Raw genomic sequence first — 26,686 nt, forward strand, 5'->3', positions numbered from 1 at the left:
GGGCCCGCCGCGTGAGTGCGGGGCCGGCGGGCGGGCGGGGGACCGGAGGATGCCACCGTGCCTACGCAGCCCCTCTGGGTGCGACCCGCCGGGCCCCACGCGGTCTTACTCAGGTTACTTTAAAGAACCCGGGGAAGGGGATCCCATTTAGCGTGCCCTCTCCACGTCAGAGCCGTGCGCCAGGTGGGGCGACATTGTAGCGGGGTGCCATGCAACTACACACAGCCGCGAGGCAGGTTGCACCCTGCTTGTTCTACCGTTAAAAAGGTCCAGAGAAGACAGTGCCTGGTCCCATGTCGTGGCAGACATTGGAGGGCTTGGCACGGTGACCAAGACAAATTCATGCATCCAATCAACACATTTGTATTGGGTGTATATTATGTGCCAAAAAGTATTCTAGGTGCTGGGGATACAAGGGTGAAAGACTCTGGAGCAATTTAAACTCTAGCGGGTAATTGGATGAGGGGACAGGGTTTGTGAAACGGGCCTGTGAGCAACGGAGGGAAGAGAGAGATGGATGTGAGAAATTACCAGGAGCTTCACTCCCTGGCGTGTACAGGGAGTCAGGGTATTAAATGTTATGACATGTCTGACTCCCCATCCAGAAATGGGAGGTATATAGTAGCCACCTGATAAATATTTGTGGAACGTACAAATGCACCAGTCAGCCTGGGAAAACATGTAAAATTTTGAGCAAACAGGTAGAGATAAGGGGAAAGGAGGGGGACTAGAGAGGAATTTCAACTAACTGGGAAGAGCAGAACTACTGGCAAGAGATGTAGTTCCAGGATCTAAAGGAAGTTAAAATTGTGCCAGGCACTGTCCTACATGCTTTACATATACTATTAATAGTAACAGTAATCCTTAGGACAACCCTATGCCATATTGTATTATTATCCTCATATTACAGTTAAAAAGAAAAAAAAGCATGAAGAAAAGGAATCTGTCCAGTGTCACACAGCTAAGCAAATGGTGCAGCCATAATCTGAACCCAGATATTCTAGCTTCACGGTCCTTGTTCTCAGTCCCATGCTAAAGAATTTGAATTATGTCCTGTAGATAATAGAAAGTTATGGAAGCAATAGTTCTCACTGTGAAACACTAATACTTTGAAATGCCCCATGGGGCGTGGGGGGAGGAATTCCATGGCTAAATAAATGGGAAACTGCTCACTGCTGCATAGTGCTTTTGGAGTCAGGATAATTAGCACACAAAAGGCTCTGAGAAGTCCTACAGGGTTGGGAAAAAAAAAAAAAAGATTAGCTGTATTTAAACTCTTTGTTCTAAATCTGTGTTATAAAACTTTTTATCAAGCAACACTATTCATATCCCTTGGAACCAGTGTCATGTAGAACATGTTTTTGGAATGGTTGTATGACAAAGGAGGGTGGCATGATTAGAATTATGTTAGAGCTTTCTGGTGGCAGTGTGCAGTGAAGGGGAAAGACTAGAAGTAATTGTAATGCTTCAGCTAAAAGGTGATGGCTTCAGGTACCAAGGAGAGGCAGCTGGTACAAGGGGTAGATGTGAGAAATATTGAGGAGTCCATTAAAATCAGCAGGACTTTGTATCTGATTAGTGAGATGGAAGGAGAGGTTGAAGTTTCTGGCTGGGGTATCAGGTAAACGCTGGGGCCATTTACCAAGATAGGGACTATAGAAGCATTAGCTTTAGGAGGAAGATGATAACTTACCTTAGGAAATTCAAATTGGACATGGCTCAGGTACATCCAGGTGAAGAAGACCTTCAGCAGGTAATTGATTATATTGTTCTGGAGCTCTGAAGTGAGTTGAAACTCACACACACGTATAGAGGACAGTTGAAACTCTGGCTGGGGAAGCAAAGGCCTTAGCAAACTGTAAACCTAGAAGGGTTGAGAATGAGGTCCCTATGAGCAGCAATGTGTTGAAGCAGGAGTGGCAAAACGGGGCTTATTTTTTAAATAGGGTATGCATTTAAAAAGTTGGAGATTTCAGATAAAAATTTTTGGAAAATTGGGAAATGGCATCATTGGGCCCACATTTCATCTGGAAGGTCTACCAGGGCTGAGGTGAAGTGGTGGCCACTTCCCTTGAACAAGGCAAGCATTCCAGCTTCCTGAGAGAGCCTGGCATATAGCCCGCCACTCATTCTGCACACCAGCTACATAGCCAGCCAGGAGCTCTGACCTCTCATTTATATTATCTACCAGCCTCCTTACGCACTTGGATTTGCAAATGATTGGCACTTTCAGTGGAGGAAAAGGAGCCAATATTAAAGGACAGGAACACAGCCAGAGAGGTAGGAGAAAGCCCAGGAGGGAAGGACTACACATTCACTGCAGATTTGCAGTGTTCTCATTCGTGGGGTACATCAAGAAACAAAACAACCTAATATCCCTGGTGTATAAGTGTGTAGGTGGGGCAGGTGGGGTGGACAATAAACTAGTAAAATTTAGAGTATATTACAAGTTGATAGGTATTAAAGAGAAAGTAGAGGATGGGTTGTTGAAGGAGGGGATGCAATTTTAGAGAGGATGGTCAGAGAAGACCTAACTGTATTAGTATCTTATTGCTGCTGTAACAAATTACCATGACTTTGGTGGCGTAAAACAACACACATTTATTCTTTTACAGTTCTGAAGTTCAAAATCAGTCTTACTGGGCCAAAATCAAGGTGTAAGAGGGCCACACTCCCTTCAGAGGTTCTGGAGGAGAATCCATTATCTTGCTCTTTCCATCTTCTAGAGCTGCACTTTTTGCGACGGTAGATTGTAGCTCCTTCCCCCATCTTCACAGCCAGCAAAGGTAGCCACTTGCTTCAGTGGTCACATTACCTTTATGTCAAATCTCCTTCTGCCTCTCTCCTAGAAGGATGTTTCTAATTACATTTAGGGCCCACCCAGATAATCCAGGATAATCTTTCCATCTCAAAATCTTTAATTTAATCACATCTGTAGAATCCCTTTTGTTCTATAATGTTCACAGGTTGCAGGTGTTAGGACCTGAATATCTTCAGGGTCTCAGCCAACCACACTCACTGAGAAGGTAACTGAGATGGAAGACCCATGGAAGGAAGAGAGAGCCATGTGGCTCTATGGGAAGGTACTTAGAGGTGGGGAATACCAGCATGGTTTCAGAACACGGTGACTGGAGCAGAGTGAGTGAGGGGAAGATGAGGTCAGAGATGTTGGGGGCCAGCAGGGGGACGACCAAGGATGAGCCCAAGGTGTTTTGGCCTAAACAACTGGAAGAATGAAATTGCCATTAAACTGGGGTGGGGAAAAGGCTTTAAGGGAAGACCAGGAACTGAATCTTAGGTGGGAGCTGAAATGCCTAATAGACGTTCAAGTGGAGATGTCAGGCAGCTGAATCTGGAGTTCAAGCAAGACAACTAAACCAGAAAGATAAAGGGGGAAATTGTCAGCATGGAAGGCACTCAAGACCATGAGACAAGGTGTGGTCACTCAGGGAGTGAGAGTGGAAAGAAAAGAGAAGGATCCACAGGCCGATCCCTGGGACCCTCCAGCATTCAGAGTCAATAGCATGAAAAGAACCTAGGCCAGGAGCAGCCTGGAAACGAAAGGAAGAAAGTGTTTCCAGGGAGAAGGGAGTGGATAGAAGGATGCTGCTGCCATGTTGGGCAAGATGAGGACTGAACTCGGAACGGAGTGGTATATTAGCAAGGTGAAGGGCATTAGTGACCTGGTAAACTGTTAGTGGAGTCATAGGGCAAAGGTCAGTTGGAGGGGGTCCCAGAGAGAATGCAAGAAGAGAAACTGGAAAGAGCAGGTATAGTCATCTAAAGGCAAGGAGAGCAGTGGGGGCAGCATCAGGAGAGGGAAGAAGGACAAGAGAAGGTTGTTAATATAAAAAGGGAAAAACACGGGATGCCTAGGTGGGTCAGTCGGTTAAGCGTCTGTCTTCAGCTGAGGTCATGATCCGAGAGTCCTGGGATTGAGTCCTGCATCAGGCTCCTTGCTTGGCAGGAAGCCTGTTTCTCCCTCTGCCTGCCATTCTGCCAGCTTGTGCTCTCTCTCTTTCTCTCTCTCTGACAAATAAATAAAATCTTTAAAAAATATATTTAAAAATTAAAAGATTTAAACATTAAAAAGAGAAAAACAATATTTTATGTTGGTGGATAAGATCTACTTGGGGGGAAATCTTGATGATGCAGGACAGAGACGATGATACAGTGATGTCCTTGAGTAAATGGGGGGGGGGGGGATGAGATTTAGTGCACAGGAGAGGGGCCGACTTTTGCTGAAAGCTTGGCCAGTTTATCCCTAGCCAGTGATACTGGCAGGAAGGCCAGAATAATCAGGCCAGAGCCAGAGGGTGGGTGAATGAGAGCCTTGCTCTACCCGTGGGTTCCTCAGCTTCTCAACAGTAGAGAAGCCCATCAGTGGTTTCAGGCTATCCTAAGGTGGGGGAACCCACAGTCTGTTTCTCCCTACCCCAGCTCAGGTTCTGTGTCTTGGCACACCAGGAAAAGAGAGAAAAGCTCAGAGGATTTTAAATGTCTAATTTATTTATTTATTTATTCATTCATTTATTCATTTACTTATTTCTTCAATCAGTATTCCTTTAATTGGTATTAGTTTGTGCCTGTTACAATGCTAACCATTATGGATAAAGTTGTGATAAAGGGCAGATCTTGTCTTGCCACCACAAAATTTACAATCTAGCGGCAGATGCAAACAGGAGAATGGTACCAACAATACAGTGTGATAATGGTTCTAATGGGGAGGGAGGCGTAGTACAGACCATAGGGGGAGAGTGCCTACCTGCGGCCTCCAGCCTTAAGGAAGACTGCCCAGGGGAAGTGACAATTCAACTGACACTAGAAAGGACACTAATTACCTGGAAGAAGGGGGGAAACATGTTCCAGGCAGAGGAAATAACAAGGACAAAGTTCTGGAGGCAAGAAAGAGAATGTGTGGCCCATTCAAGGAAAAGAACAAATTTTCCAGGAGCTCCAGAGGATGGACGGAGATGAGGGACCAGGCTAGAGAGATTAGCTGGGCCTGTGAAGCAGGGCCAGGTCTGAACTTTATCCAAAAAGCCATGGGAGGGGAAGTGGGGGGGCATCATTGGAAATAAGCCCCTGACCACTGTGTGGCACAGAGGGAGCCAAGAGAAGCCTATTAGGGACTCTCTGTAGTTATCCAGATGAGAGATGACACTGAAACCAGAGACTGGCAGAGGACCCAAGAGCGGTGGTTGGATTTGGGTAGAGAAATATTGGGGGGGCCTTGATGAGTGGTTTGCTATAAAGGGTGAGAGGTGAGCCCAGGATAGAACTCAATATTTAAGGAATGAGCAGAGTGGGAAAGGAGCTGGAAAATAATTAGAGGAAACCCAGGTGAGTAGGGAGTCCTGGAAGCCAAGGAAAGCATTGCACCCACCCAAGGAGGGGGTGGCCCAGTGTTCATTGCTAGGAGAGCAAGGTCCTGGGGGTGGGGGGTCTGAGAAGTAAGAATATAGCAGGAAAGCTGAGACTTGTTGAGACAGCAGCCAGATTTCAGGGAGCCAAGCAATGTGTGGGACGCAAGAAAATGGAGCCAGCAGACCTAGGTCAGGAGGGAAGGCCCAGAGAGGGTGAGCAAGCCAGAGGGGAAAAGAGGTTGAGACTTTGAAGCACGAAACTCTTAAATACAATGACAAAGATCTAGTGAGGGGGAAGACTAGGAAACACAGGATAGATGGAGGCCCCAAGAAGGCAAGAGAGGATGGGATTCAAACCACAAGAAATAGGAATGATTAATCAAGGCGGCCTCAAACCTTATAAATATAAAATAAAAAGAAGGGAGAGGGGTGTAGGAAAGCATGTGCTCCCAAGGCCCTGGGCAGTGGAAAGTTTTGAGTCTGGAGATGTTCTTCCCTCTGCCTCCACTTTCTCGTCCTTGGAGGGTGTAAAGCAGGGAAAGTTCTCCAAAGAAAGCCCACCTGTGAAGGACAAGGCCTTGGCCTTGCCTGCTGTGTTTTCCCTGCGGCAGCCTGAGAATGGCTAACACCGCTGGGATGCTCCCAGGACTCTCAACACTCGGCATTTTCAGCCGTCTCCAGGAGGTGGCAGCCTCCACTCATGGTGGCGCTCACACCCGCTTCCCATGTCTGCTTTGACTTAAATCTGTTTTTGAGGTCTTGACCACCATTGAGTTGAACACTTTTCCTTCCTTCCCCACCTTACCCCTCAGATGTTCTCGCTCCAAATTTGAACGGTGGAGGGGGGGGTGTATACATTCACGGATCTACTGGGACCCCACTAGGACAAGGTTCTCTGGCAAGAAATAGAAACATAAAACACTTTGGTGATACTCAAATGCATAGCAACAGGAGAAAGGGACTATGCAGGAAATGGGAGGTGACAGAGACTAGGAAGGGAAACGGAGCCAAGGGTAGAGAAGCAGACTGGGAACTGAGAAGAGGTGAGGGATTCGGGGAGGAGAGGGTGATGGGCATGAGCACACTTCAGGCCACGGGGGAGCAGGGGACATGGCCACTGGTCCTGGGGCGGGGACCAGCACAGGAAGGCACCCAAGGGGCTGGCAGTTCCCTGGGGCTGGGCCCAGAAAGGATGGAGGTGCGAGGTGGTGACCAGCGAGGCCTGCAGGCCCAGTGAGGGCTTCTCAGAGGCCCAGGCCCAGAGTCTGTTTTGAGAAAATTAAACACCTTGAAGACAATGGGAAAATACAAGTTCCCTGGATGGGGGCAATGGGAGGGGAGGTTCATTGAGTAGTTAACCTTGGGTCAATTTGGTCAAAGCTCCTAACCTGATAAAAGAGCTGGAACCTCCTAAAGCACTGAGACCCCATCTCAAACTTCCTTGTAGTCCCAGAGGGCTTACCTCAGCTTCCTGAAGACATTTACTGAGCACCAACTGAATAATTCCTGAAAGAATGATCCTGCAACACTGGAAAGACTCTGAGTGGACTTCTTGTCCATGATGATTTCTGGGTTTTCCTGCATAGCGTTTGCCAATAGCAACTACTTTGATAGAATCTCAAGACTAGAATGCAGTGTGAGTCACATTAAAGCATCCTATCTTTTGGTTTTCTAGTTTCACTTTTCTTTTTTTCTTTTCCATAGATGCCAGTGCCCAACTCATTCTCATACTTACTCCCAAGGTAATAATACATTTTCTGGTTTTAAAGTGGCCCAAATTTCCAATCCCTCCATTGGCCCTTATAATACATTTGGGCAAAGGATAAATCAAGGAAATCAGGGGATGTGAGAGGAAAGTTGAAATGGTTGCCTTTTCACTTGCAACTGGCAATATCTAGTTCTGATTATATGATGGGAGCTGAACGTGTGCTACTGATTGATTACATGTTTGGCTCAAGTATATATTTAATGCTATTTATGATGTTTTTCTATTTTAAATAGAATTTGCCAAAGCTAAAAATGGGGGCACAGATGAGATTTTAAGATTGTCTGAGTTAATCAAACACAATTAACAAAGATGAACTCTTTGGATGGTTTTAATATGTCTCAGGAAAGAAAGACGCTAAAGAACAAAGCGGTTCCTAGAAAGAAAAAACTTGTTTATATCAATTTTTTTAAAAAAAGTAACATTCTATTTCTTAGTAATTAAAAATGACAAAAGTTTTCAGTTCCCACAAACATCTTAATCCTTCCCAACTCCATTGTCCACAGAGCAGCAGGAAGCTCATTGTAGCTTCAGCGTGTCCTCAGAATGTCACATGAATTACTGACACAAAAACTGATTTCACCTCTTAGAAGGAAAGGTCAAATCTAAACAGCACAGTGAGAATGGAAACGAGGGGGGCTGCCCATACAGGAAACTAAGCAGAACCCACAGAGAAGCCTGTTGGGGAGTAGAACAGATAGAGTGACTGAGGGCTTTTTCCTGCCACTGGTGTGGCTCACCATTTAGGAAAAGCCAAGGGACCTCCCAGTCATTAATGACCATCTGCTAGGTGAAAGCATGCCCAGCCTTTTAGGTCCTCATGGACATATGCAGAATTTTGTCTTCAGCTGGTTCTTTCCAATTCTTAGTTGATTTCAACAAAGAATTAGGAGTCTCCTGTTTGGGAGCATAAAATTAATAATTTAAATAAAGATAATCTCACCGTTTCCTAGGATTCAATTTATGTCTTTTCCTAAACTTCAGTAGCAAGAGTAATAGATTATTTCTTTACAGTGGATAAGGCAAGAAATTTGAATTTTGATTAAGGATACCCTTGCCCTCAGGAATCCAAAGGTAAATTGTTGTCTAGTTGTGGTCTCTTGTCCTTTAAAAAAAAAAAAATGGTAGTGGAAATTGTTGTTGCAGACTTTTTTTTCAATCTTATGACTGACCAGGAGTGATGAAAACAAGGATAAAACTCATTAAGTGAAGCCTTCTTGTTCTAATATGACAGGAAATCATTTCTGCCAAAACTAAAACCTGATAACATTACAAAGAAATATCAGTTTATAAAAATGTTTATTAAATCTCATAAATAAAACTAAATTTTTACATGCTTTAACTTGAAAAATATAAATTTCTTACTGTGATCATTTTTTCTCCACAGAAAAAATTTTAATTCAAACAACCGATCACAATTGTTATAAGAAATATAAGCAAGACTCTAATTAATGAATTTACTAATAGTTGTTCTCTAACAGAAATCCAACTCGAGTCTAGAGGGGTTTTTTTTTCCCTAGAGGATTTTTAGACATTGTTTCAAAAGTATATTTTAATTTCAATGAAGAAAATATTTTAAATAACTATTTTCACACAATCAGCCTCAAGTTAGCATTACATTCTCTTAAAATGCAAGTTTTAATTTCAATTTGATAGGCAACAATGAAACTTGAAAATATATTTTAGCTAAGGCTTTTTCTTTTCCCCTTTATAGGTAAGGCTTTTTAAGGGAGATGCTTATGTTCACTGCTGAAATACCAATTTACTAACAAAAACCATTATTTTTCCTTTGTTTTTGAGGCCTACTCTGATGCTAATTTCTACATTTCTAGCTCCTGGATTTGCACCTTCTGGGAAAACAACAGATTATGCCTTTGAGGTAGATATAATCAATCCATTCTTTCTTTTATGAATGACTTGAAAAAATACTAGAGTATTTTACTAATGCATTATTATCTCATTTGAAATCTATTAATTAGTGTTCCCTAATCTCATTATTTGATGAGACCCTATTTAGCAATGGGGGTAATGGAACTGGAATACACATCTTCTGATAACATGAGTAATGTCTAGAATACTGTCTTTTGTTCAGCCATCAAAATAGGACAGATTCCCAGTTCTACAAACGTCTCCAACTTATATATGTTGTATGTCACAGTTTAGTTTCGTAATTATAATAACCTAAAAGAGGTCCAAGTAATCTTTTGAAGCAAGAATAAAGGATCAATGAATTCTGATGAATTTTTATCACACCGTAACTACATAATTATTTGATTAAATCTGTCTCCTCCTCGTTCAGGAGTCATAAATTAAAATGAAGGCCACGCTAAGGAATATATACTTTATTTTCTATACAATAAGGAACCATTCATTTCATTTATAGGTTTTTAAGTGAAACACCCTATACCTAAATCTTTTTTTTTTCCTCAGATGGCCGTTTCAAATATTAGATACGGAGCAGGAGTTACAAAGGAAGTGGGAATGGCGAGTATTTAAGATTCCTACAGTCTTCCATTATAAATGTTACATGTCTTTTAAAACAAATGCAAATTGACAACAATTGAGTCCTTTGTTTTTAAAAATGTACAGTTGTTAATTTGCCAGAGAGAGAGAATCTATTACAGTTCTCGGGCAGTCAAACCTAACTTACAAATTATTTTTGTTGTTGTAGGACCTAAAAAACATGGGTGCTAAAAATGTGTGTTTGATGACAGACAAGAACCTCTCCCAGCTCCCTCCCGTACAAATGGTTATGGATTCCCTAGTGAAGAATGGCATAAATTTTAAGGTTTATGACAATGTGAGGGTGGAACCAACTGATAGAAGGTATTATTTTATTGTTGCTATTTACTTTATGTAGAAGCCAACACATCTCACTGTTGCTTAAAACTTGCTCCAGGCCTTGTTTAATGGCGTGGCACTTTGTTTCTGAAAAAATATGACCTAACTATGGCTTTTATTTTCCCTTCTCCAAGCTTCATGGAAGCCATTGAGTTTGTCAAAAGGGGAGCTTTTGATGCCTACGTTGCTGTCGGTGGCGGGTCCACCATGGACACCTGTAAGGCCGCTAATCTGTATGCGTCCAGCCCTCACTCTGATTTCCTAGATTATGTCAATGCCCCCATTGGGAAGGGAAAGCCCGTGTCTGTGCCTCTGAAGCCTCTGATTGCAGGTAAAGACTGTGTGTTTGTATGTTTTGTTTTGTGGTTGGCAAAAGGCCTCAGGAAAGATGCAAGCCAGGAATATTAGGGTATACGTTCCCAAAGTTTTCTGATTTCTTCATTTCAGTGTAGTACATTGTTTGGAGAGAACAGATAGCAATTCATTGATGTTTAAAATTCTGATCTTCATTTATTGCGCAGAGACAATTTGGGTCAGTGGTAGGGAAGTTTGCAGATTTATGCTAGGAAGTTACTGTGTGAAGGAGGAGGGAAGGTTATCGTTTCCATATTATTAGATCCCTCTGCTGGCAGGTTGGTCTTCTAAACCTCTCTGCTTTGTCCCATTCTGCAAGCCACTGTGGAGTATAAGGGGAACATTCGCTATTATTTTTCTGGTGTTGACTCAACCCTTTCTTCCACACAATGGCTCTTCAGCTGACCTGGGGCTTTGTCTCTTCTCTGGGACATGTGGCCAACATGGCTGCATCACTCTGGGCAACATCTGCTCTGTGGCTGCCCTTGGGGACAGACACACAAATCCAAATCAGAATAGCTTGTCTGTCCCGCACAGACCTTGGGATCTCTTGGTCTTCCCTCCCTCCCATTTTATGGCTGTTAGCATATTACTATTTAAAGTTTTATAGTGAAAATGCACTAACTGGTAACTGGACAATATCTGTCTGAAGTTTTGTCCTCTCTCTTCTCCCCCTCGTCTGCCCCCACTGTGAATGGGCCTTGTGATGGTATAGGAGTAAGCTGAAGGCAGATGAACTGCTTTGACATGAATGAGCAATCAGCAGGGAGCACCATAATTGATGTCTAGCAAATGGAACCCTCTGGTGAAACTGTGTCAGCATCACACAGAGGGGTGATTAGTAAAGTTTAGAAACTTGACAGAACTACAAAACCACAGAGCCCAGCAAAGGCAGAACGTTACTGTGCTTGCTGCCAAGAAGGAATAAAGATGTCTTTAAGAGAAGGCAAATATGAATTTTCTAACCGAGATGCCGAGCAGCCCGTGTTTGAATGCCCAGCTGCAGCTGCGTAAGCTCGGGTGCTAGAGTTCTCAGAATTCCTAGCTGTTAACACAGAAACAGACATTACACATACATGTTAAACATACATACGTGTTAATACAGACATGGACAGCATACATGTTAGGCCTAGATACATGTTGGCACAGGCACTGACATCCTACATATGTGTTAGTAGAGATATAGGTATCACACAGTCTCATCAAAGTGCACATATATGTTAGACATGCCTACATGCTATATAGACATGGACACCATGCATGTGAAACGTGTGCATATTAATGCAGATGCTGCCATCACATATGCATATTAAAGTGCATGTTAATGCTGACAGGCATACTATTGCACATGCATGTTAATGCAGACACGGACACACATGTGAAGCATACGTGCGGATTAATACAGATACAGACCTCAGGTGAGCAACAGGGGCATCAGAGCTTCCTTCTCTAACTTTGTTCCTTGCTTCCTAAAGCTGAATTAAGTATCTCCATTGACCTTTATTTAGATGCATTATGTAAATTAATGTAATGTAATTAATGTAATTAATGTAAATTATTTTGTTCAAGTCCCAACTACCTCAGGAACTGGGAGTGAAACTACGGGAGTTGCCATCTTTGACTATGAACACTTGAAAGTAAAAACTGGTAAGAACTGTGCCCATAAAAATTTTGTTTAATTCTCTCTCACCTTTCAACTCCACCTCCTTTTCTTTAATCCTAATATCTAAAAATCAAGGAGTTTAGAGTTAAGGGAGGTACACACACACACACAAACACACACACACACACACACACACATTTTCTTTCTTTTTCCAACTACATATCAAAATATGAAACAGTCTAATAAACTTTTTTTTTTAATTTTATTTATTTGACAGAGAGAGACACAGTGAGAGAGGGAACGTAAGCAGGGGGAGTGGGAGAGGGAGAAGCAGGCTTCCCGCGGAGCAGGGAGCCCGATGCGGGGCTCGATCCCAGGACCGATCATGACCTGAGCAGAAAGCAGACGCTTAACGACTGAGCCACCCAGGCGCCCCTAATAAACTTATTTTTGAGAATTACCTACAAAAGCATATTGCAATGCCATAATCTTGATTGGCCATTTCTCTGCCTAAGTTAGTAACTGTATGTCAGTGGTGAATGATTATTCCCTTTCTTGGACATCTTTTCAATATTTTTTTCCTTTCAACATTTTAAATCAGTTTCATTGAGACACAAATTTTATATAATAAAATGCATACATTTTTGAGAGTCAGTTTGATGAATTTTGACAAACAGATATACCCATGTAACCACTACCCCAATCAAAGTATAAAACATTCCCATCACTCCAGAGAGATCCAGAAGTCCCAGGCAGAATAAATTGATATTTGACTGCACATTTATAGTAACTTCTCTTTTTTAAATTAAGTTACATTAACCTTTGACATTATTAAAGATAATAGTAGCCAATACTTGAATTCTACCTTACAGTTTTTCAAAGATTTTACATAATATTTTCTAATACTAGCCTTACATCAGCTATGAGGGTTAGAAGCCCTATATTGTTAGGATCTAATAGAGAATTAAGAGAGACTAAGTGACTTGCCCAAAGATACATCGCAAGCTGCAGAACCAGGACCCAAACCAGTGGTGTGCTAGTAAAGCAGTTCTCTGGAATGTAATCAGGAATTTAATGGCCAACTTGTAGTATTGGTCAATTTCTTTGGTGTAAATACTCCCACCATAGCCAGTGACACCATTCAAACCAGCGTTGGGAAGAGATGTACACACTTGGCTCCTTCAAACCAGAAGGAGCTTCAGATCCACTGAAAAACCCAGGTTTCTGACTCCAGACCTCTTTCCACTGTTCTTGCTGCCTTCCTTCATGAGAATGAATCTCATCTCCTATTTTTAATTTTTTAAGAATAGATTGTTAACCTAAAGTAACTTAATTTTTTTAAATGGTGTCCATACCTTTCCCCTCTGTTGAAAATCCCTGTCTTAGGTATTGCTTCCCGAGCCATCAAACCCACACTGGGACTGATCGATCCTATGCACACCCTGCACATGCCTGACCAGGTGGTTGCCAACAGTGGCTTCGATGTGCTTTGGTAGGTACCGGTGCCAACTGGAGGGGCTTTTCCAGTCCCTGAGTCTATGGACAGTATCTTCTTGCTGAAAGCACTTGCTAAGCAGACACCGATTAGTGTTCCACAACCACGCCAGCTTTGGCTATCCTTATCCCCTTTCCTAGATGAAAACGCAGAACCTATAAAGGTTGATGACTAGGTGGGCTCCTGGGTAAGCCACAGACCGCTGTTCAGGATCAGCCAGGCCAGCCACGGCGGCTGCCACGGGCACACAGCAAAAGGAGCAGGCGGAGCTGGTGTGCAGCATCTCAGACCCACAGCACCTGCCTCTATGGCTACAGGAAGCAGGAAACGGCCAGGGCTGCCACGGCACGGAAGAGGGAGCAAACATTTCACTGAGTCAGCACTTTGCACACATCACCACCTCACTACAGCTCTGCACCACATGAGAAAGAAACCTGGCTTGGAGATGTAGTGACTTGCCAGAGTCATACTGCATGCTCCCTGGGCCTCAGCTGCGATGTGCTGCTGGATCCCTGATCAGGACACCGTCCACATTCAGCATGTCCCAAACTACCTATTTCATCCACTTGCACGTGCACATTTTTTCACATTCTAACATCTCCGAACTCAGAACACATCTTAAGATCTGTGGCACGACTGTATGGTTTTCTTCCTCAGTGGTACATTTTTTTTAACTAGTGCATCTATAATGCATGGCATTTTAAATTCGATGAAATCTGATTCTTCTCTAACTTCCCCCACCACCTCACAGCTTTCCCTGAGTCCCTTAAGTTAGTGAGCAGCAGGACTTACTATGAACTTCTTTCTCATGCCCACACATAGCCCAGTATTTCCTACCACTTGTCCTGCTTGAATCTCTCCTATCTGCTCCCTCCCCTCGAGCCTCATTGTTCCCACCTTGGTTCAGACCTGCCCAAGTCTTGCTTAGACAGTTGCAGTAGTCTCCTTGTCAGACTCCCTGCTTCCATCCCATAGTCCGTCTGTCCTCCATAACAGCCTCAGCAAGATTCATCACACATATACATGCATGCACACACACATACCTCTGCCTGACAAGTCTGTTAGTGGCTTTCCACGCCTACTGCCAGAAGGCCAAATTTCTTTGGCCCTGGAATGTCCCCAATGCTCAGCTCTTTATCTGTTTGGAATATTCATCTTCCAGTTCCACTGGTGCATTCTCCCCTTGATGGAGCCTTTGCTGACCCCCACCCCCTTTCCTCTCCTCAGGTACAACTGACCACTCTGTTCTTTGCTCTTCCCCATTGGGTGGCGTATACATTCTAAGACTCTTCCATTTCACATGCCCATCTCCTTCACTGCACTGTGAGCTTGATGAGGACAGGACCATCTTACTCACTTCTCTATCTCTGTCCCTTGGCACAGTGACTGTCACATCATAGGTATTTGGTTAATATCTCCCGACATGGACACCTCATTCTTGCATTGCCCACAGTTTGAATAGATTAAGAACTATAAAGCCATAAAACCATCTACCAACTATTTAAAAAAAAAATTCCAATGGTTTGTTCAAAAGATTTTATCTGCTTCTCAGGTATAGAAGAAATTCTCCATTCTAAGACCGAAAACCATAATTCATGCCTGAAACCGTTCATGTTATATTGTGTTCCCAATGCATCATTGATCTAGATGGCTATGCTTTTTTTTTTCTCTTCTGCAATTGATTCATTAGAATTGATGGCACCCCAGCAGGTAGAGGAAATTCTGAAGCTTGGTTCTTGAAATAGCCAACCTTTAGTTTAAGGCATGTCAGAAAAAAGAATTGAATTTTTTTTCAGGCCAAAATGTAATAATAACAGTGAATGGTAAGTTTTACAATGTGCTGCTCATTATTCTAAGTACTTTACATGTACCGCCTCATTTAATTTTCACAGCAGCACCAGGAAGGCATAGTATTATTTGTCCTTGTCTTAGAGTCACAGGTTAGCTAGTGACTTACCCAGGCCTGCAACAGGAAGGTCTGGTGCCAGGATTTACAGCTGACCCTGGCGTCTGTGTTCTCACCCGCTGCACAGTACTCTTAATAGACAGTTCATGTAACTATGATCCTCCTTAGGTGATACGGTATTTGATCAGTGCAAGGTATAAAATGGTAAATATATTTTACAAGGAAATCATTTTTTAGATTCAGTGCTTTTCTTCATGACCCAAATATGTAAAAATTCAACATCATAAAGATTTATTTGCACTAGAAAGGGACCACATGTAATCCAGTAATACGTACTGGTCAAAAAACACTGTAATGCTGTTAATATAAACGTCACTGTTAATTTCTATAATAAGCAATGACTATTGTGGGCAAGAGTCTGACCTGCTGGGATGATGCGCTGTCATTATCACTGCTACAGAGTTTATCTGCCGTGGAGTGAATACTGAACATGTCCAAGAGAGTCTGTAATTTGAATGGAGGGAAAAAAGAAGAAGGTGCTTTCAATCTGTGTGTTTTAAATATTTCTCATTAGCCATGCCCTGGAGTCCTACACTGCCCTACCCTACCACATGCGGAGCCCCTGCCCTTCAAATCCTATCACCCGGCCAGCATACCAGGGCAGCAACCCAATCAGCGACATTTGGGCAGTCCATGCACTTAGGATCGTCGCTAAGTATCTGAAGAGGTATGTGGCCCAAGGGAGATAGAAATGGAACGGAAGGGGCGCCTGGCTGGCTCAGTCAATAAAGCACGCAAATCTTGATCTTGGGGTTGTAAGTTCGAGCCCCACATTGGATGTTGAAATTACTTAAAAATAAAATCGAAAGAAAGAAAAAGGAAGGGAGGGAGGGAGGGAACAAATAGAACAGGAAAACCACATTCCACCCTCACATAAAATAGAGCGTGCCAGATCCTGAAATAGCCTGAGCACGCCTGTTCATCAGATCAGTCAGTGGACACAGAGGAGCACCAGAGACCAGCGGTCTCTGGAAGGATGAAAAGGATGGGGAGGGACTCACCTGAGGTCAGGTGAAACCTGAGTCCTTCAGTCTGAAAAGGCAAAGGCAAGGGAACAAAATATGAGCCCCTGATTTCTGAAGGATGCACCTAGAAGGATTATTCATCAAAGCCTTGAAACCAGAGCTCAGGTGAGGGCAGATGTCCTTTGAGATTTGGCTACACCAAGAGCTGAAGTGAGACCCAGAGAGGCAGATGTTGGCTGTGCCCATGCAGGCCCTGTCCAAAGGCACACACAGTCAACCCAGTAAGCAAACTAACATGACTGAATTTAAGAAATGGATGTGTAGAGTTGTCTGTCCCAGGAGATATAAAAAGCTTTCTAAAAGATTTCAAAGGATTTATGAATGATGTAGCTATGATTGGCTCCCAAGAGAGCAAAGATATACTTAGAGATGAAAGCTGATCCCTGAGACATTAAGACCTATGCAAAGCCAGACTCATTTGTACACATAACAGAGGGAAAGAGCACAGCAGGTTGGACCTAGATGTGAACATGGTGCTTCCGCTGGCCCCGAGCTGGAAGCTACACTAGAGAGGGAGCTCAGACTACATTTTGTAGTAAAGCAAAGGGAAGGGACACAGAACTATTTCAGGAGACCATCAGGGAGCATGGTAGCATTTGGCTGGGTAGACGCAGATACAGATAACGGTCAGCCAGTGTGTGAGAGACAGGCAGAAGACGTGGCAGAGCACAGTGGAAGGTGAGGGCATGTAAAGGACAGAGGAAAAGCTAAAGCCCCATCATCTGCTCTTTCATCTTGGTGTTCAGGGAATAAGAAACTAACACTGGGTTTGGAAAGGAGCCACAGATGCCTAACCATTCCAAATAAAAGGAGATAAAAGGCTGTAGCACTCTTACTGCATAACAGGAACCCTTACTCCAGGCAAAATCGTGAAAAGCAAGCAAGGGGTGGTTTGTCATTCTTGGCAGTCTTAGGCTTCTTCCCTGGGGCAGGGTTTCTAAGCAAGTGTGTGCAGGATGGTTGAGCTGCATCTGCAAGGGGCCTTTGAGAATTTGCTTTTACAAAGTGGCATCGGGACATCTAGAGCGAGCAAAGGCTCATCCTACAATAACATCCCACTTCCATGAGGATAAATATTAAAATAACATGTAGTTTCCACAGATACTAAAAGAGGCCTCCAGAGGGTTCTATTTGGGGCAGTGTCACAGAAAGAAAGATGGCTGGGCAGGCTGTGTTTAGCCTGCAGGTAGCCCCGGGCAACAGGGACTCATTTCAGAGAAGTAGTCTGGGCCCTGTGCATTCTGATTGTATGTTTACTTGACCATAGTCAAGATCACTGACAAATGAAGAAGAAGAATGAGTCTCAGGGCACTTTTCTAGAGCAGCTCGCAGTCCAAGGGTCAGTGCTTTGCTTCCCCTGGCACTTTTATCACATGAGCAGCCTGACAGCATATTTATTATGCCTTTGCCCAAAACCATTGATGAGAAAATATGTTTCCCTTCGGTTTTCGTTGAGAAAACAAGATGTCATTTGAATAAGTTGCCTAATTTTTCTTCCTACCAAGAAGAATTTCTTTTTTCACAGATCTTTCCCTAAGGCAGCTTTTTATTCAGTAGGAAATGCCAGTGTTGATGTAGGTATTTATATCATCCACAGGGCTGTCAGAAATCCTGATGATCTTGAAGCAAGGTCTAATATGCACTTGGCAAGTGCTTTTGCTGGCATTGGCTTTGGAAATGCTGGTGTTCATCTGTGGTGAGCGAACTTGAGATTTTATTTCTTCACCTAAGCTATTGCTTTTATTTTTAAAAAATGTTTATAACTTAGGACAAGTGGTAAGATCTAAATACGCTATAGAGAGAAGAAATTTAACTTAGGGTCCTGGAATGTTTTCTTAATTCAAATGTAATTTGTTGGGTCATAGCTTTTTAAGTTTTATTATTTTTTTAAAATATATTCTACCCCTAATGTGGGGCTCAAACTCACGACCCTGAGATCAAGAATCACATGCTCCATTGACTGAGCCAGCCCGGTGCCCTCATAGATTTTTTTTTTTTTTTAGATTTCATTTATTTATTCATGACAGACAGAGGGAGAGAGAGAGAGAGAGAGAGAGAAGCAGAGGGAGAAGCAGGCTCCCAAGGAGCAGGGAGCCCAATGTGGGACTCGATCCCAGGACCCTGGGATCATGACCTGAGCCGAAGGCAGACACTTAACCATCTGAGCCACCCAGGCGCCCATAGATTTTTCTTTTATAACAGCCTTATTGAGATACAATTCACACACTATAAAATTTACCCATTCAAAATGTATAATTCAGTGGGCTTTAGCATATTCGTAGAGTTGTACAGCCATTACCACAATCGATTTTACAACATTTTATTGCCGAGAAGAAATTCCGTTCCCCTTGGCTGTCACCCATCAATCCTCCTACACCCCCCAGTCGTAAGCAACCACTAATCTACTTTGTCTTTATAGATTTGCCTACTCTGGATATTTTATATAAATGGAATTATATAATATGTGGTCATTTGTGCCTTTAGCTTAGCATGTTTTCATGGTTCATCCATACATGCATCAGTATGTCATTCCTTTTTATTGCCAAGTAATATTCCACTGTATGGATATGCCACATTTTATTTCTCCATTCATCAGAAGATGGACATTGGACTGTTTCCACTTTTTGGCTATTATGAATAATGCTGCTATGAACATTTGTGTATAAGTTTTTTGTGTGGATATATGTTTTCATTTCTACTGAGTATATACCTAGGAGTGGAGTTGTTAGGTCATATGGTAGCTCTCTGTTTAAGTTCTGAGGAACTAGTATTGTTATCCATAGCAGCTACACCATTTTACACTCCCATAAGCAGTGGATAAGGGTTCTGATTTCTCCACATCCTCACCATGTGTTGTGGATTTTTAAAACCTCAAATGCAAGAATTTTTTTCTCTTAATCTCTCACAAAAAGAAAGGGATCAGAATCCTTGTCAGTAGCCCAGAATTTATTTGTTTGATCAGAACTTTATTGGTATGATGCCTTAATACTGAATACCTGTGATCACTAAAAATTAAGAATAGGGCTTTGCTATGGAGGGTGCAGTGAATTCACCCCCAAACTTGGCTGCTGAGAGCACATATTGATACCACCTTTCTAAAAAACAGGTGGGATGCCTGCGTGGTGCAGTCCGTTAAGCGTCCAACTCTTGGTTTCAGCTCTGGTTGTGATCTCGGGGTCATGGGATCAAGCCCTGTGTCAGGCTCCACACTCAGTGCAGAGTCTGCTTAGGATTCTCTTCCCCTCTCCCTCTGCCCCTCCTGCTTGTTCTGGCTCTCTGTCTCTCTCTCTCAAGTAAATAAATAAATCTTAAAAAATAAATAAATAAAAAATAAAATAAAAAGCAAGTGAGCAAAATCTCCCAAGAGCTTGAAAAATGTTTATATCCTTGGGCCCACTAATTTTAGTTCTATGAATGTAGCCTAAAGAAATCATATGATCAAAGAATTTCCTAAGTGGTATGTATAATTGAAAATTTTGGAAACAACCTAATTTCCAACAGTTTGGGAATGGTTAACTGAAATGCAGTACTCAAAAAATAAAATAAGGCTATTAAAAATAATGTTTTAGAAGAATAGAAAATGATATGGGAAAATGTTTATAAAAAATATTAAGTAACCAAAGCAATGTTTGAAACTGTATGCACATATGATCATAAACTAAAGATATGCATAAAAAGACTAGAAGAAACATCCTATAATGGTTATCTTGAAGAAATAGGATTATGGACCATTCTAATTTTTACGAAAAACATATACAACTCTTAAAAGAAATCAAACTAAGATGTTGGGTATTGTTAGAAAGTTACTTTTGAAAGCTACATGAACTCTTTCACATCATGAAAGCACACTAAGCAATAATTTTCCAAATACTGTGAAGCCCAAGAAAGGTCAAGCACATTCCTAAGTAAACAGCAATTCAGGGAATCAATAGCTTCTGATCCATCTCACGAAAGTGATAGGCAAGGGATACCTTTTTTGGATAAGTAATCATATGGTTCACCAAAATACTCTGTCTTCTTATGAATTGTAAATCTTTTGCTGAGTAAGCCCAAAGTCATCCAATAACCCACATAAAAAGACTTACAGACCATTTTACTATTGTAAAGCATTTCATTTACAATGTATTAATTATAAATATATAAGCTTCTCACAGTATATATCTTCTGAGTCATCTAGTAAACTATACTATTGTCCTGTATGTTCACCAAAAATTCAAGAGTATGTAAAGTGTTTTTTCATTAACAAATCAAACCCCACAAATAAAAACCATGATACCTTTTCTTGATAGCCTTTCGAACTACAATAATCATTTATGAGTCAACTCTATTAGTATGTAACATTTGAAAGGATGTATCAATTATCAATGGGACAGATCACTGGAGGGTCAAGCTTGCATGTCTAATGCAGCACATCTTGGCTCATAAAACACCCACGCACATCATCAGCTGTGCAGGAGCACGCTGCCAAGGTGGTGCCAAGCAAAACAGAAAACGCATGCCCTGAAGCTTATTAAAGAAACTTCAAAGTAAATTCTTGATTTCTTCAAGATCATCAGGTTAATCTACGTGTTTGGGAAGCAATTTCTGCATTTGACATACAATTCTGTGAGCATTTGAATTTGAACATTTCAGAGGTTTTGTTAACGAATACACAAAATGTCCAATGCAATAATATATTGTTGTATCAAAGAAAACAGAATGTATCACTTTGTGAGATGACTATATTGTCAAGAGACTGTGAAGGGCTCTCCCATAAAAGTATGTTTGTTTTGTTAATTTGAATTTCTGATAGCTGTATGTCAACCTAAGGACTTTCTTTCTTTTCTAGCCATGGAATGTCTTACCCGATTTCAGGCTTAGTGAAGACATATAAAGCAAAGGATTATAATGTGGATCACCCACTGGTGGTAAAATCATAATAAATTCTTTAATTAAATTTCATGTTCTTTGCAGTTGCCATAAATGTATCTGTTAAATGTATTTGTCAATTCTTGATTGCTTGGAGTACAGGCTAAAGTAATTTAATATCTAGAATATGCAGGGTAAAGACCCAAATTTGCCCCATTGGTCACCACATTTTGTTTCTCTTCAGCCTCATGGCCTTTCTGTGGTACTCACCTCCCCAGCGGTATTCACTTTCACAGCACAGATGTCTCCTGAACGGCACCTGGAAACGGCAGAAATACTGGGTATGAACCATTACTCATAAATCTGTGACCCGCATATGTGGAGCATTTTGTAGGTTGCTTCTGGGGATAAACCATAAAGGATAATAATACCCATAAAGTTGCTTTGGAATAGTTTAATAATAAAATGTGAGTGACCTGCCTACAGTCCTATCTAGCACTAAAATTCTGTAATTTTGCTTCTAATAATCTATTAACAATGAAATGGAACCAAATATTGCTTATGTTAAATTTGTAGTAATGATATGTCTCGTTTTCATTCCTAAGGAACATGAAACTCTTTACATAGTATTAATGTTGTGAATGGTTTTTGCTACATTTAGTGGGTAATAAAATGAATCTAATTCAGGAAGTAACAGTACCTTCCCAATTATAGAAAATCTAAACAGCTAGAAACTTTATAAAAGGATCCCAAAAGAAGAACTTGTTTTGCTGCTCTGTAGAATAAATAATGTCTATAACAAGACACCCACAGTGCTTTTTGAATCTCACAAGCAAAAAAAATTATATTCAGACTAGCTTTAGTGTTGAGTAAAAATTTTTGGTATTTTTCTAAGATGAGAACTCTTTCAAGTAGACTTTGAGAATTTGATTAACTTTCCAAACATTTTATTCCCCTACTTGTGTTTAGGGTAGGAAGGGAAAAGCTAAAAAGAAAACGTCATTATGCTCTTCTAGCTCCAGCCGTTGGGAGAGGTTATTTCCGAGAAGGTAGGCATGACCACAGACTCCTTCCATGTGTCCTGCTTCACCTCCACATCTCTCTCACACTGATGTGTGTGCTTTCGTAGAGTTCCAGGTGCTGGGCTGTGCTGGGAATGCTAATGAGAGAAGTCCAGGGTAGAGAAGCAGTGCAGGGACTTGATTTCCCAGCATGGGCTACTGGAAATATGGTGCCTACCTTAGCAAGGATCTTGTGTCCCTTTTCCCTTTGAGGTTGGGGCTGTTTTTTTTAGCCATTCTGGGGACTCAGATAGATGCCCGGTAAATACGCAGTGTAAGTAGGAAGGAGCCCAAATAGTAGGCTAGGTGTATGGTAAATGGGAAAGTCTTAGAGAACTCAAAGCTAAAATTCCAGGCAACCAACAACGTTACTGAGAAAGCAATTCCTCCGGTAGACAAAACTCAGGGTAGAACCCACCAATTCTTCCTCCTTGCATAAGAAGTTTTGTTTAATGTGATTCTGTACTTAGCCATTAAATATTTTAATTCCCTATGTAATCTTAGATTTTCTTAGCTTTATACCAATTTATTCTCTTTCCTACCCTCTCTTTTTTTTCTCAAACACTTCACAGGAAAACCCAGAGGCTTTGATGGTGTGTTTTATGGCAGCAATCCCAGGAACATAAAAACCTCATAAACTTTATACCGTGTGTCACCTTTCCACCTAATCCATATTTCAGCTGCCACTGTGTAATACAGACTGGTCCTGTCAGGCAAGGTTTACCTTCCCTCCAGCCGCTCTCCCAACTAGCCCCGTATCGGGTTCTATTTAAACCTTTTCCTGGATTACTAAAACAGTTCTTGTTGTCATAGAAGAAAAGGGTTAAAACTAATTGAATAGTGTGCTTCAGTAGGGACATAAACTATACATTCTAGTCTCCTTTTGAACCATACAGAGAAAGTGGCCTTAGACTCAACATGAGGCATTTTGGATAATGACTTATGCCACATCTGTTTGTCAAGCGCTTCACTTCCTGGCAGTGAATGTGTTCAACTAGAACAGGTGAAGGGCTGGAGTGCGAAGAGTCTGGGGACTCTCACTGCTACCCTGCCTGAGGGCAGAACCCCTAGCTCTTCCACACTGATGTCTCTACGATTTCATGTACTGATTATTTTTTTTAAAGATTTTATTTATTTATTCATGAAAGACAGGGAGAGAGAGAGAGGCAGAGGCAGAGGGAGAAGCAGGCTCCCCGCTGAGCAGGGAACCCGATGCGGGACTCGATCCCAGGACCTTGGGATCTTGACCCGATCCAATGGATCTTAACCATCTGAGCCACCCAGGCGCCCTCATGTACTAATTACTAATCATGTCCAAATTTCCACCCCTTTGCAACCTTCTTCCCCCTTCACCAACATCACTATTATCTACAGAGTAAATACTGTTTTTTTCTTTTTTTTTTTTTAAGATTTTATTTTTTTGACAGAGAGAGACACAGTGAGAGAGGGAACACAAGCAGGGGGAGTGGGAGAGGGAGAAGCAGGCTTCCCGCTGAGCAGGGAGCCCGATGCAGGGCTCAATCCCAGGACCCCAGCTGGGACCATGACCTGAGCCGAAGGCAGAAGCTTAACAACTGAGCCACCAGACACCCCTAAATACTGTTTCCTGAGAGTCTTTATATTCTTGGTTCTGTCTGACTGGTTCTGTAATATTTATTTAGAGGAACCCGCCCTGCCCTTTGGCCACGGAGCCCAAAATAAGAAGTTTTATAGCTATAGAGAAGAAATATTTCCTTCCCTGGCTACACATAATCCATTTTTGTCATTTTCCTCCTTTGGGGCAGTCAGTGTTGGACTTTTGTACCTCTATATGTCCTTGCCACACAAGGTGTTTGCAAAGTGTTGGTCTTCTTTTCCTAAGATGTTGCAATGAGAAAAGATATTGAACACATATACCTCTAGATGTCAGCAAATTCCAACCCTTGAAAGTTACATAAGCTTTTCTCCTACAAATGCTCCTTCCTCCTCATCCAAACACCAGCCTTCTTTTTTGGTCTCCTCCCTGTGCTTCATTTCCTGGCTCAGTTCCTCTTCTTCCCACCACACCAGGGGCGAGCAGCCCATTGGAAATGTGAAAGCCAGGTTAGCCTCAGCCAACTTCTCTGCAAAGGATCTCGGGGTTCTGCAGGCTGGCCTGGCCCATCTATGTTCTGCAGGGCTGATCACTGGGCTGGCCTCCGTGTGGAGGCAGAGCAGTGCCCTTGTCCTTGGTGGTAGGGAGGCAGCAGTTAGGTTATATATTCAGCTATCTTGTGACTGAATGATACCCTCTCTCTCTATAGTCAGCACTTTGTGTCTTCTAGGAGCTGACACCCGCACTGCCAGGATCCCAGATGCTGGGCCTATTTTGGCAGACACACTCCGGAAATTCTTATTCGATCTGGATGTTGATGATGGCCTCGCTGCCATTGGTTACTCCAGGGCCGATATCCCTGCATTAGTGAAAGGAACGCTGCCCCAGGTAAGAGATGCAGGGTGCCTTCACTCCCTTCTGAGAAGCACAAAGCTGCTGGGAAAACATGGTCCACTGGGGATGTTTTAGGGGAGAGGAAAACCCAGGGGTCCTCCAGCTTTCAGCTCTCCTCCACACCAGACAGCAGCTCTTCTCTTCCCCTGTGGGAAGGGGCCAGGCTCCCTCACCTTTATATTCTTCCATAAAACTGGCTTTTTTGGAGCTTTTATGATGTAACTGAAAGGATCTTTTATAAAAACTCAAGGCAAAAACAACCACATTTGTCTTGAGGTATGGCAAAATTTCCCTTTTTACCATTTCTGCTCTTTTAAGAGTCCTCTATAAAACAACCTGATGCTGTTCCAAAAGGACCACTAATATTATTTTATATTATAAGCGTTATAAATTCCTACTGTTTTGTGGGAAAATAGGCATGGCCTTTAAATCAATACTATTACAAAATCACTTTTTAATGTATCTGGGAGAGTATATTTTATACATATACATATACATACGTATCTGTGTCACTTTGGGTCTTATTTAAATGTCGCTAAAAAATTTAAACTGAGCTGCCAACTTTATTGGGTAGAATCATAATAGATGTAGAGTTTCCCCTCCAAGTTTCTCATGAAGAGAATTTACCCTCCCATTGCACCTCCCTTACCTTTTGGATCAGATACCCTTGTGCTGTAGCATCAGATCTTAAAAAGCTACGACCCCATTCACTGCAACTCACCATAAAATCGCGCCAGAGCCACGAGGTCTTGGGTTTTGGACCACACTATGCTCACCATGCCCAGAGTATTCACCTAGTCCTTCTGTCTAAAATGGGAAAGATGTGGATCACTTAAACACTGTAAGAATATGAGCGCAAGGCACTGCTACCCAAAGTTAAGGCAAGCATGGATCTATCGCTGACTCTGAAACAGAGTTAATGACTATTCTATCCACCCCGCACAGATTCCTGCTTACCCTAAGCAGCAGTGCTTTCCCTCACCCCACTCTGGTTAAATAAAGGCCCCACACTAGCTGCTTCCCCACTTGGCAACTGCTTAGAATGTTGAAGACCTCACCACTCACATAAGATGATACTTGAATGGATTGGGTTAATAGACTCACGTGTCCTCAGGAGGTAGGTAGGTAGTAGCAATGAACAAAGTAATTTAAAGCAGCAGGGAGTGGTGGGGACTTTGGTGAACTAGAAAGCTTATAATCCATCTCACTGGGTGTCTTTTCAGCTACAATGTATTATCCCCCAGCAGAAATTCAGGCCCCAGCGCTGAGCTTCCAGTTTAAAAAAAAAAAAAAAAATCCACTGCTGGAGTTTCTAATTTCCAACAAAAATCAACAATCTGGATGTTTGTATTGTATTCCTTGATTACCCACTGTAGAAACCAAACATGGCCCACGGGCCAGCAGATTCCCTGATTTAGACTCAGACCCGGTAGCCTCAGCTGCATCCAAAAATATAAATGAATGAGAAAAAGAAACATCTCAAAGTGTAGCTGAGCTCTTAGGCCAACTCACAAACTCTTAGTTCTAAGCAACAAGTCCAAGGGACTAAATAGCCAAAAAATATGACCAACACAGTTATTTTATCCAAACCTACTAGACTATAAATTCCATGAGTACAGGGATGTTTTCCTCACCCGTCCTCGACTACACCGAGCACAGGCTAGTAAACGTGTTAAATGGACACATACCTGCAGCCCTGCAGCCCTCTCTCTTCCAAAGTCGTCTGTGCAGGTGAGTGTAATGGCTGAAGGGCAGGAACTTTTTTCAGAAATTTCCTCACACTTGATAGGACTCACCTAATGACAAGAAGCCATGAAAGCCTGTCCAGGGATTCAGAGACCAGAGACCAAACGGTCGCCATGGTTTTTGACATAGCCTTTGGCTCCTATAGCATG

The 26,686-nt window shown here is 42.3% G+C and overlaps 1 protein-coding gene across 10 annotated transcripts in view; it reads left to right on the forward strand.

Annotated features, from left to right (window-relative positions):
• The window catches only part of ADHFE1 (alcohol dehydrogenase iron containing 1), a 34,918-nt gene that overhangs the window by 108 nt on the left and 8,124 nt on the right, over positions 1-26,686 (forward strand). For 2 of the 10 annotated variants that reach the window (XM_025870661.2, XM_025870657.2), the window contains exons 2-14: positions 7,071-7,108; positions 8,964-9,010; positions 9,562-9,615; positions 9,803-9,957; positions 10,107-10,303; positions 11,896-11,973; positions 13,316-13,421; positions 15,905-16,057; positions 18,013-18,111; positions 21,244-21,322; positions 21,508-21,604; positions 22,238-22,312; positions 24,628-24,785. In XM_025870661.2, the coding sequence (XP_025726446.1) occupies positions 7,071-7,108; positions 8,964-9,010; positions 9,562-9,615; positions 9,803-9,957; positions 10,107-10,303; positions 11,896-11,973; positions 13,316-13,421; positions 15,905-16,057; positions 18,013-18,111; positions 21,244-21,322; positions 21,508-21,604; positions 22,238-22,312; positions 24,628-24,785 (1,336 nt within the window). Of the gene's footprint in view, positions 1-7,070; positions 7,109-8,145; positions 8,206-8,931; positions 9,011-9,561; positions 9,616-9,802; positions 9,958-10,106; positions 10,304-11,895; positions 11,974-13,315; positions 13,422-15,904; positions 16,058-18,012; positions 18,112-21,243; positions 21,323-21,507; positions 21,605-22,232; positions 22,313-24,627; positions 24,786-26,686 lie in introns of those variants that run through there. The other 8 variants (XM_025870662.2, XM_025870666.2, XM_073892841.1 and 5 more) reach the window with 8 other exon arrangements.

The sequence above is a fragment of the Callorhinus ursinus genome, unplaced genomic scaffold, assembly GCF_003265705.2.
Source record: "Callorhinus ursinus isolate GAN/ISIS: 27379988/994484 unplaced genomic scaffold, GSC_fseal_2.0 scaffold5, whole genome shotgun sequence".
Classification (NCBI taxonomy): Eukaryota; Metazoa; Chordata; class Mammalia; order Carnivora; family Otariidae; genus Callorhinus; species Callorhinus ursinus.